The sequence below is a fragment of the Takifugu rubripes genome, chromosome 2, assembly GCF_901000725.2.
Source record: "Takifugu rubripes chromosome 2, fTakRub1.2, whole genome shotgun sequence".
NCBI classification, from domain to species: domain Eukaryota; kingdom Metazoa; phylum Chordata; class Actinopteri; order Tetraodontiformes; family Tetraodontidae; genus Takifugu; species Takifugu rubripes.
Genome location: NC_042286.1, coordinates 15,557,180 through 15,568,295, shown reverse-complemented (window position 1 = coordinate 15,568,295; position 11,116 = coordinate 15,557,180). Strand labels below are relative to the sequence as shown.

At 41.7% G+C, this 11,116-nt stretch overlaps 2 protein-coding genes across 2 annotated transcripts; both read right to left on the bottom strand.

Annotated features, from left to right (window-relative positions):
* Positions 1–698: 698 nt before the first annotated feature.
* LOC115248537 (alcohol dehydrogenase 1-like) lies at positions 699–5,202 on the bottom strand. The gene is made up of 9 exons (XM_029832308.1): positions 5,084–5,202; positions 4,696–4,797; positions 3,448–3,589; positions 2,403–2,490; positions 2,008–2,230; positions 1,657–1,917; positions 1,373–1,505; positions 961–1,099; positions 699–839 (listed from the first exon to the last, which is right to left on the bottom strand). The coding sequence occupies exons 1-9, from the start codon at positions 5,099–5,101 to the stop codon at positions 806–808; spliced, it is 1,140 nt and encodes a 379-aa protein (XP_029688168.1). The 5' UTR covers positions 5,102–5,202; the 3' UTR covers positions 699–805.
* A 1,495-nt stretch (positions 5,203–6,697) lies between these two features.
* On the bottom strand, positions 6,698–9,917 carry LOC115248527 (alcohol dehydrogenase 1). Its single transcript, XM_029832306.1, has 9 exons — positions 9,766–9,917; positions 9,120–9,221; positions 8,878–9,019; positions 8,682–8,769; positions 8,348–8,567; positions 8,001–8,261; positions 7,805–7,937; positions 6,909–7,047; positions 6,698–6,823 (listed from the first exon to the last, which is right to left on the bottom strand). Exons 1-9 carry the CDS (start codon positions 9,781–9,783, stop codon positions 6,790–6,792), a joined length of 1,137 nt encoding a protein of 378 aa, XP_029688166.1. The 5' UTR covers positions 9,784–9,917; the 3' UTR covers positions 6,698–6,789.
* Between the last annotated feature and the right edge of the window lie 1,199 nt (positions 9,918–11,116).

Below are 11,116 nucleotides of genomic sequence, written 5' to 3'. Positions count from 1 at the left end.
ATGCTGAGGACTGATACGAGGAGCCTGCTATAGCAGGACCTCTATCATCACCTGGGGCACGTGGCAGCCCCCACACATCTTCTAACCCTTCTCACCCTCAGGCAGGAGATACAGCTCACTGCATTCCAAAGACAAAGCCTCCACATTCTGAGCAGACATTGACACACACGTACACATGCGCGCACAACTTAAGACAACAGTCAGGACAACCTTGCACATGTGCAGTGTAATTAGATTACAGTGAGAACCAGAACCAACCTGTAGTGAGTGGAGCTGCTGAGCCATGAGATGGAGGTGACTAACCCTAACCCCCTAACCCTCTAACCCTAACCCTCTAACCCTAACCCCCTAACCCTAAACCAAACCCTAACCCCCTAACCCTAACCCCCTAACCCTAACCCTAAACCAAACCCTAACCCTCTAACCCTCTAACCCTAACCCTCTAACCCTTCTTGTGCAGTTGTACATGTTGTAAAGTGAGGTGGGTTGTAACCAATGACCAACACAAGTTATTTAATTGACGCTCTAATCTCTGAATTATCGTCTACCGAGCTCATAGCGCATCTGTGGATTTGTCTTCTCTGCACTATTCATGCATTTACAGAGGCCTCAATTTATTCTTCCAACTCAATTATCAACCATTTTTATCCATCTTCATGACATATAACATATTTAAAGCAGCAAGGGAATTCTTTTCATCGTGTCTTTTCATGCAAGCTTGAAGCATGTTTAGATTTTATTCACATGACTACAGCTATTACTGTCAAATATCCATGAAAACGTTCATCCGGGCGGCACCGTGCTTCTATTCTGAAGCAACCTTCAACACTGTGCGAATGCTGCGGGACAAAAAGACGTGTTTCAGTCACTTTCTCGTCTGTCTAATAAACAACAGAATATCAGAATAGAAACTAAAGATTTTCCATGTTTCATCAAAAGAATTTCAGAATATAAACCAACCATTTTCCATGTTTCATCAGCTCAATTGCATCATTGATCTGATCCAAAGTCGTTTCATGTGTAATAAATTCATCCAGCATTAATTTCTTCTCCAGGTATCTTTCAACCATCAGAGGAACGCCATCCCGGCCTTTAAACCCTGCAGTCACCATTAAAATCAAAAAGATTACAATGTACAAACAAGTGGTATAGAAATGTATTTGTGTCTCTGTGTGTGTCCGACGAGCAAATTGAGGACATTTTTGTGAACTTGGGCCATTCTGGGTGGCCCATTAAATTCAGTTTGAGGCTAGAATAGGTTTAGGGTTTAGAGCTGGGTAATGTTTTATATCTATAAAAGGCTCCACAAAGATTGGAATACAAAGATGCGTTGGTTTGTGTGAGTGTGTGTCTGGTGGCATTATTTTCTCACCTCCGAATGCCGAACCCTTCCATGTGCGCCCACCGATGAGCTGAACAGGTCGTGTGGCAACATCAGCCAAATCTGTCCAACCAACGATGACACTGATGCCCCAACCCTGAACGCAAGACTCGAATGCACTACGCTGTCAATGAATGCATAAACATTAGCTTAGCAGTAAAGGAGATCATTAATCAAATCTATGAAATAAGTCATTATTACACGGCTACATTGTAGCACGCTGCCCCTCATCATTCTGGAGGAAACCCTAACCCAGGTAAATGAATTAAGCCTACCATGACTTCTACATTCCCGGTACATTCCAGGGAGAAGTCCACTCCTCCATTAGTCATCTCACTCAGCACCTGGCTGATGGGTTTATCATGATCTTTGGGATTGACAAAATCTGTAGCGCCAAACACTTTGGCCTTCTCAAACTTCTCAGGATTGATGTCCACAGCAATAATCCTCTTGGCTCCTGCAGCGTTGCAGCCCATCACTGCTGCCAGGCCCACGGCCCCCAGCCCAAACACAGCACAGGTGGAGCCTGGTTCAACCTGAGGAAAAACAGAGTTTGCTCGTAGTATAAGGTTGAAATTCTTTTGATAATGATATTGTCTACATGACTGCACCTGTGGAATACACACCTTGGCAGTATTTATGGCCGCGCCATACCCAGTGCAGACCCCACAGCCCAGGAGGCAGACTTTGTCCAAAGGGGCTGCAGAATTGATCTTTGCCACAGCTAATTTATTGACCACCGTGTACTCTGCAAAGGTGCTGGTTCCTGTAAACTGCAGCAGTCTCTTGCCCTTGCAGGTAAACCTGGATTCTTCTGGGGCCATCATATTGTTGTTAGTAAAGCCAGTCCTGAAATAGAATAAAATATCCATTTATTGTAGTCACAACATGAATTCAAAAATTAAATCCTGTATTTATAATAAATTCATTAAGCAGCCTTAAAGACCTGTTTCTGTAAAACTATTTCTGTCATAAATAAAGAACTGGAAATGAAAATATAGATGATAATTCCAGGACTCACCAAGCTTTCTCACACTGGTTGGTCTTTGGGCTCTTGCAGAAGCGACACTCTCTGCACTGTCTGATGAACAGAGGAATAACTTTGTCTCCTGAAATGCAGAATGCATTGTCAGCTCATGCTCCCCCCCCCAAAAAAAAACAACAACCAGTTTTTAAAGAGCAACTTAACCCCTGGATTTTGGCTGATGTGTGGCTACGCTGGAAATGTCATGATTATGGGCAGAGCTCCTGAAGCAGTTAAGACCATCCCACCACTCCCCAATGGAATCTCAAGGTCACCAAAGGTCATCAAATCTTCTACATCTTAGCCGAGGATAGAAACTATGATAGTGATTATGGTTATCCCTGGCAGAGACTAACTCAGACTGGAAACCACTCTTACTAGTAGGCCACAATATTTTCCCATGAAATTTTACAGATCCAATGGCCAGTAGCTAACCCTAACCCTAACCCTAACCCCTAACCCTAGCTAACCCTAACCCTAGCTAACCCTAACCCCTAACCCTAGCTAACCCTAACCCCTAACCCTAGCTAACCCTAACCCTAGCTAACCCTAACCCTAACCCCTAACCCTAACCCTAAAGCCCCTGAGAGGCAATAAAGGTGCTGTTCTCCACCATGTTAACATCACAGTTAACAGTTCAAGCCAGAATCATTGAAAACTGTATAGCAATCATTCAAACAAATATGTCCTTTTTTGTACAGCTTTCATTTAATAAGTGTTTTGTCTGTAATTGGTTTCTGTAGGGTTTCAATATCAGTGTCCTTGTGCTTATTTGGAAATTTGATAACAGTCTCATAACGCTTATTCATGCTTCAGTTTAGTTTACATCAAATGTGCATTATATTGATAGTATTGAATTATTAACCCCCCTAAAGGGTTGCTTGTTGAATTTCCCTTGTTGATTCTAGAAAATAACACTACAATAATGCATGTTGACGGACACGTTAGCTCTTGTCTTGACTGGGCAGGTCTGGACTGGAATAACAAAGGTTGCATGTAGACTACCAAACATCTCAAAAATGTTCTGTCACTCCAAACTGACCTGGCTGATATTCAGTGACCCCAGGCCCAACACTCTCTACGATTCCAGCTGCCTCATGGCCAAGGACCGTTGGGAAACCTTCTTCATGCATGTTCTCCAGAAGGTGATACAGGTCTGTATGACACACGGCAGTTGCCACAATCTGCATGACACACAAGCAAACAAAATGAGACTCTTCAGAGTCAATATGCATCTTTTCTTAAATAAATCAGCGAGAAGATGTCTATAAAATCAAATATGCTATCAGACAGATAAATTCAACTCTTTTGTGCATGATTTTTTTTGGCTTTTTCACAGTCCATGGCGGTTTTTTGTTTTTAAAAGCCACTGTTAGCATTCTTTGGTTCAGTGTCTTTTCCTGAGGTGAAGTAGTGGACGTGCAGAATCGTGCTAGGTGCTTGTTTCTCAGGTGGAGGATCATGTTTGTCGCGTTGAAGGCGCAGCTTTCCTCCCCACTACGTGAAATCCTCATTTTGCAGACATTGCACGTTGCTGTCGCTCTGCCTTCACTCTTCAGTTTAAAAATATTTCAAAATGGTCAATGTTTGATTGGTTCTTTTGATGTTGTCAGCTTTCCTTATGCTCCGGCGGTATCAATTGTCAATTCTATATAGTAGTATTCTATGTCGTTTTAACAACATGGACAATGGGCAGGGCAATGTAAGGTTACATATACATCAGTGATCTGGATCTTTTGCACCAAACTTCCAAATTTCAGATCACATGATAAGACCGGGTACACCCGCGAGAACGATCCCTCCCAGTATGCGTGGATAGAGTCCCTCCCAGTACACAGGGTCTGTTTTCGTTTGTTGTGGCCAATGCATACTTGCAACAGATCTCACAAAATCTGAACTAACCAAAAAGGACTAGAAGAGATCATTACTGTTGTGGAAATAAAACTGTGGTTAACTGGCTACTGCTGCTCTTTTTATTTAGTGGAGCATCACATGAAATAGCATAATTTCCCCACTCTGAAGTTTAAATAATACACAAACTGGTAGTATTTCATGAACCTACATGTGGTTTTAATGAAAAATAGGGCTAAAAATTGACTCAGGTTTGCCATGTGTACAGCCTTTCTCTCTTTAGTCATACGGATTGACAGAGAGTTATAGACTCAAAGGTCAAGTTACAGGATTATGAGAAATGTGTCCAAAGTTTGTCCGTGTTAAAAGTTGAAAATATTTGCTTTAGCATTCAGCCTTTGTCTCTCATTCATGTGTTATTAGTAAATGTCTCTCTCACCTTGATGCGGATCTCATTGGTCTCTGGTGGAGCAACCTCAATCTCTTCAATCACCAAAGGCTTGTTGGGCTCCCAAGCCACAGCAGCCTTACATTTAATGATCTAGTGGATAACGACAGCACATAGAATTGACGAATGAATGAAAAAAACCATGGTCATCTGCTATGCTGTTTAACTCTACTACTATAGTTAGATTCTGAAATGATAGTTAATGTAGCTCGAATGTTGCATAAACCAAAAGGAATGCAGTGAAACATTCAGATCATGTGTTGAATATAGCAACCATCTCAAAACTGACGCACGTGAAAGCATCTGTTCATAATGTTTTAAAAATACACGCAAGTGTCAAATGTAATATAAATACAAAGGCAGGATGAACTATGTTTACCGTCCCAGCTGTCGCCATGTTCCCTGAAAAGAAGAGAAAAAAGAAGTCAGAGTGATGAAGAGGTTAAAAGGGAAAGACCCCAGTGGGCAGGGCTGCAACTGGCCTAGCCTCCTGACGAAAGCCTACGTACCCTCCCAGGTCAATGATGTGATCATTCTGTGACCTCAATATACCCAACCTCAGAGCCTGTTAGTTATCAGGTGGCTCAAAGGTTGATCTTGCCTTCTTTTCAACAATCCGGCCATCAGAATTTTCCTGTTGGACCAAGTTTACTTAATAATTAACATCTACAGTCCTTGACTACATGTAAAAAACTTTAGTCATGATGCCAACCATTTTAGGATGTAGGACTTAAAGGATGTAGGAAAAACAATGAGTTTGTCATCATACTACATTTTAGGTCATGATGGCTACATTTTGAAGTCTGAATGGTGTTTCTAGGTGAATATATGGCAGAGCTGTGGGCCCTTAAATAGGGGTCAAATTACGTGCACTTTTTGAGCCCTGTCCTATTAGTTAACAAGGGATTTTTTGGCCACGAAAGCCCTGGTGTCTCAGCCCTCAATAGCCATAGCACAAGATTCCCAGAATTTAGACAGGTTGAGCTAAAATTTGGTGTGGGTACGACAAACCATGTAGGAGGAGATATCAGACAAACTTTACGACGGAATACTCAATTATCTTTTAAAAAGCATTTCCTGTTTAGGTGTCGAACTGGAGGCTTTTCAGGGATTACTTGAAGGGTGTAGTAGTAATGGGTTTGATGCATCGAAACAAAATCCAAAGCCCGTCATGAACGTTTTGGTGCATGTTTGATTAATGTGAGACCTACGGTTCATGAGTGGTTAGGGTTTTAGCGACCGAGCTCCATGAATTGTAACCTGTAGGCACTAAGGATGGGCGGATCGATCCCGTGGTATCGATATATCAACACTCACAAGCTACTCATTTGGTATGGATTTTCTTTTATAAATATCGATACTAACTAAAAAAAATAAAATTGGGGGTGTATGCATGACTTTCCGCCGTTTTAGATCGCCCATCCTTAGTAGGCACACAGAATTATGGCATTTTTCAGCTATTCAAAGTGTGAGTATATCAACTAGACAATTCTGTTTTGTGTTTTACTCCTCGTGTTACGGTATTATGCATGATTTGATTTGAGTCTGTCTACACGTTATGCTCCATCTCAAGGAAAAGACCTCTTTACTGTTAGTAAATGAAGAAGGCTGCTTGCACATTGTGGCAAGTGATACGGATGCACTTTATCTCTGGCATGTTTTTATTGTACACAAAGAAGGTGCAGCAACGCTTCCCCTATGCTCGTGTGCACACACACGTATGTGTTTACTCATTAGCCACTATGCTATATCTCAAAATGTAACTGCATTAAATGGTGGATCTAGGTTTTTGTTTATAGAAAGCAGCCTTTCTAGCGATTTTGGGCCTGCTTCCTCCTGTTTATACAATGGGGGTAAATAAGTCTATAGTCTCACTTTTCCCAAGGTAAAACACTCCATTTCAAGTCCATTCATTTAAATCTTTAGTGTTTTGTTCCCCCCATATTTTATGGTAAGTAGGGGAGTCAAAGGGTATAAAAAAAGAATAAACCACTCAATCTGTGCATGGTTTTATTGTGTTCATTGTTTATCTTGTGTGACATTGTGTTGACAGGATGCTCCTGTTCCCATTTCTTGATTCACTTCTTATTCTGAAGAAACGCTCAGAACTGTCCGGATGCTAGGAAGCAACAACAGCAGAGAGTTAGAAGATTAGTTAGCCTGTTATTTCTCTGTGATAACCACAAGTAGTAAGTAAAATCCACCATTTGCCATGTTTCATCAGCTCAATGGCATCATTGACCTGATTCAAGGCCATTTTATGAGTAATGAACTCATCCAGCTTCACTTTCTTATCCAGGTATGCTTTAACCATCTGAGGCACGCCATCCTTACTTTTAAACCCTGTGTGACAAAGAACATAAGCATTCATCATTAGATCAGATTTGTGTGTCAGGGTTCATCTCCGTGACTATGGTGAAATTTTATCTGCCTGATTAAATCATCACTGCAGATTAAACACATATAAACTGGCATTGCAGGGGGTTAATAAACACACTGTTTGATAAGGATTCTTGTTCACAATTTTATTGCAAGAGTCTTTCTTACTGCTACCTATGATGCTTTTCAGGAACTTACATAGTTGTCACCACTTCTATGCTACTAGTAGCTGAGGCTGCCCAGGACATCAGTATAATTCACTAAAACATTCTCTTTTCACCTCTCTAGGCCATGGCTGCTCCCTCAATCAGTATTAGATAACTCTAATTCTACTTTCAGCTTGGCTTGTCTCTTCTTGATCTCTCTCAACGATCTACCATTGTTGCTGGCTGCAGAGATTAAAGCTGACCTGATCAAATTAGATTTGCATTCCCTTCAAAACGATCACAAGCGTGACTACATAGTCACCACATTATAATTTGGTACTCATTTTGTTCTCCTCCATCTCCCTTTCTACTTCTCTACTTGACCCCCTCTTTTAGGACATTAAAGTGAAGAAATGCAACAATGAAAAGAATGAGTATAGCTCAACTATCCTAGAGACCTGAGTTTCCATTTGGGCCAAGGTTTTCTCATCTTTAACAAAACACAAAGGGAAACGTCATGCTTACTTTATAGAGACCAATATATTTAAGGTTTCCAGCATCTATGATTGTCTCACCTCCAAACAGAGAGCCCTTCCATGTGCGTCCAGCAATCAGCTGAATGGGTCGAGCAGAGAAGTTGTCCTTGTCTGTCCAGCCAACAACAACGCTCATGCCCCAACCTTTCACACAAGATTCCAAAGCATCCCGCTAGACAGGAAATGTGGGATTATTGCATACAGTCCTCATTCACTGAGAAGGTGTCCGTCTTACCATAACAGCCACATTTCCAACACATTCCAGGGAGAAGTCCACTCCTCCATTAGTCATCTCACTCAGCACCTGGCTGATGGGTTTATCATGATCTTTGGGATTGACAAAATCTGTAGCGCCAAACACTTTGGCCTTCTCAAACTTCTCAGGATTGATGTCCACAGCAATAATCCTCTTGGCTCCTGCAGCGTTGCAGCCCATCACTGCTGCCAGGCCCACGGCCCCCAGCCCAAACACAGCACAGGTGGAGCCTGGTTCAACCTGAAATGAAACATGTCAGTAATGCTCAGTACACCTTGGAAAAACTGGAAAGCCACTACCTGAAATCAGCAAATGCAACAATATACCTTGGCAGTATTGACCGCAGCTCCATAACCCGTGCAGATCCCACACCCCAGAAGACAGACTTTATCCAGTGGAGCCGCAGGGTCAATCTTTGCCACAGCTACCTGGTTCATCACAGTGTACTCAGAGAATGTACTGGTTCCCATGAACTGTAACACCTTCTTTCCTCTACAGGTGAACCTGGATTCTTCTGGAGCCATCACATCATATTTATCAGCAGCCCTGGAGAGAATATAATGCATGAATATACTATATGGAAAATAAAAGCAGATGAAAACATTATCAAAAAGTAATGCTGCATTCAAGAACAGAGTGTCTGAAAAAATGTGAGCTCACCATCCTTTCTCACACTGGTTGGTTTTGGGACTTTTGCAAAACCGACACTGTCGACACTGGGAGATAAACAGAGGGATCACTTTGTCTCCTGAAATGTAGAAACAACTTTTGAATGGGCACATCACATGAAATAGAATTTGCTTGGCTGAATGCCATACAGGAAAAGAACAGACTGTCATTCCAAATTTTAGTTTACCTGGCTGAAATTCAGTGACCCCTGGCCCGATGCTCTCTACGATTCCGGCTCCTTCGTGCCCAAGGACAGCTGGGAAACCATCTTTGTGCATGCCTTCAAACAGGTGATACAGGTCCGTGTGGCACACCCCAGTGGCCACAATCTGCACCAAAGACAGCAACCACAGATGGAAATATTTTGTGCAAGTTCAGTTCAGGAAACTTGGTAACAGTAGCTTGAGAACCATCTTGAACGTCTCTCACCTTGATGCGGATCTCATTCGATTGAGGGGGAGCAACTTCAATCTCCTCAATCACCACAGGCTTGTTTGGCTCCCAGGCAACTGCTGCCCTGCACTTTATGATCTAAAGGGTTACGAAATATAAACAAATACTTTACACTATGTACAGGTGATAAAGTTGTTCATTTTCATAATTTAGTCAAGAATGATTTACAATTTCTCATGCACACACAGCGTAATTGAGTACAAAATAAGTACAAAACAAGCTGAGATGATCAATTCAACAGCTGCACCAAATTCCTGCACATTTTATCTCTCTTGGACAAATTTCCCCTCATATGTGCCAAATAAAACAAAACGGTTTCAATCTTTGAGCCAAGCCAAACAGGACACGTGATGTTTTTCTGAAGCCAGTTATGCAATCTAATTCCATTTCAGTTTATTTAGTAACGTATGCTTTGCTGTACAAATAACAACTGTAATATAAAGAGACATGTTTACCACCAGATGTGAGCACTGACACGTGTCAAGGTTTTTTTTTTCAATTAAAATCAGTTAACAAAAGGATACCAATTTTGATTTTATTATTCTTCTTTATTGCATTGCACTCATACTAAACCCTAAACATCAGGTTATTAAAACCATGCAACATTAAATTCTGCACCCACCTTTCCAGCTGTGGTCATTCTTGCAGGGAAGTAACAAAAAACTAAAATGGAATCAACCAGAGTTGAAGAAAAGAAGGAGGAGTGAAGTTTCACTTGCCATTTATATAGAGTGTGTGATCCTTCAGTGGGGCAGGGCCTTGTTGTCCACTCCTTAAATTGTTGGCAGTGGATATGTACCAAAGTTGTCACACTGTTGTCGTTGTTACTTTTCATACATAGTTTGCTTGTTTGTGTAGTTGTAGGTTTGTTGCTTTAAATATTAAATTCAGGGTTAGGGTCAAAATCAAATTAAAAAAGATCTTCATTAGGATTGTATCGCATGCTTCACAGTTGGAGTTATTAAGTCATCAAATTGATTGGGACATTTGTAACCACTCAGATAAGATGCAGAGGAATCATCTTACAGCACAAAGGGCACAAGTTAGGGTTAGGAAAAAGGTTAGGGTTAGGGTTAGAATTAGGAAAGATTGAGGGTAGGGTTAGGGTTAGGGTTAGGGTTACGCGCACATAAGCGGACATGCGCGCACACTCGAACGTAATGTTTTTTGACGTAATATTAAGAAAGGTCTAATGTGCATGTGTGTGTGTCTGTGTGTGAGTGAGTGTGAGAATGAGTGAGAGAGTGTGAGTTTGAGTGAGTGTGTAAGTGAATGAGTTCCTAAAGCACACACGCGCACACGTGCGCACTTACGCGCACATACGCGCACACTCGAACGTAATGTTTTTTAACGTAATATTTTGAAAGGTCTAATGTACATGTGTGTGTGTCTGTGTGTGAGTGTGAGATTGAGTGAGTGTGTAAGTGAATGAGTTCCTAAAGCACACACGCGCACTTACGCGCACACGTGCGCACTTACGCGCACATAAGCGCACATTCGCGCTCACTCGAACGTAATGTTTTTTAATGTAATATTTTGAAAGCTCTAATGTACACGTGTGAGTGTCTGTGTGTGAGTGTGAGATTGAGTGAGTGTGTAAGTAACTGAGTTCCTAAAGCACACACGTGCGCACTTACGCGCACATAAGCGGACATGCGCGCACACTCGAACGTAATGTTTTTTGACGTAATATTAAGAAAGGTCTTATGTGCATGTGTGTGTGTCTGTGTGTGAGAGAGTGTGAGACTGAGTGAGTGTGTAAGTGAATGAGTTCCTAAAGCACACACGAGCACTTACGCGCACACACGCGCACACGTGCGCACATAAGCGCACATTCGCGCTCACTCGAACGTAATGTTTTTTAATGTAATATTTTGAAAGCTCTAATGTACATGTGTGAGTTTCTGTGTGTGAGTGTGAGATTGAGTGAGTGTGTAAGTAACTGAGTTCCTAAAGCACACACGCGCACTTAC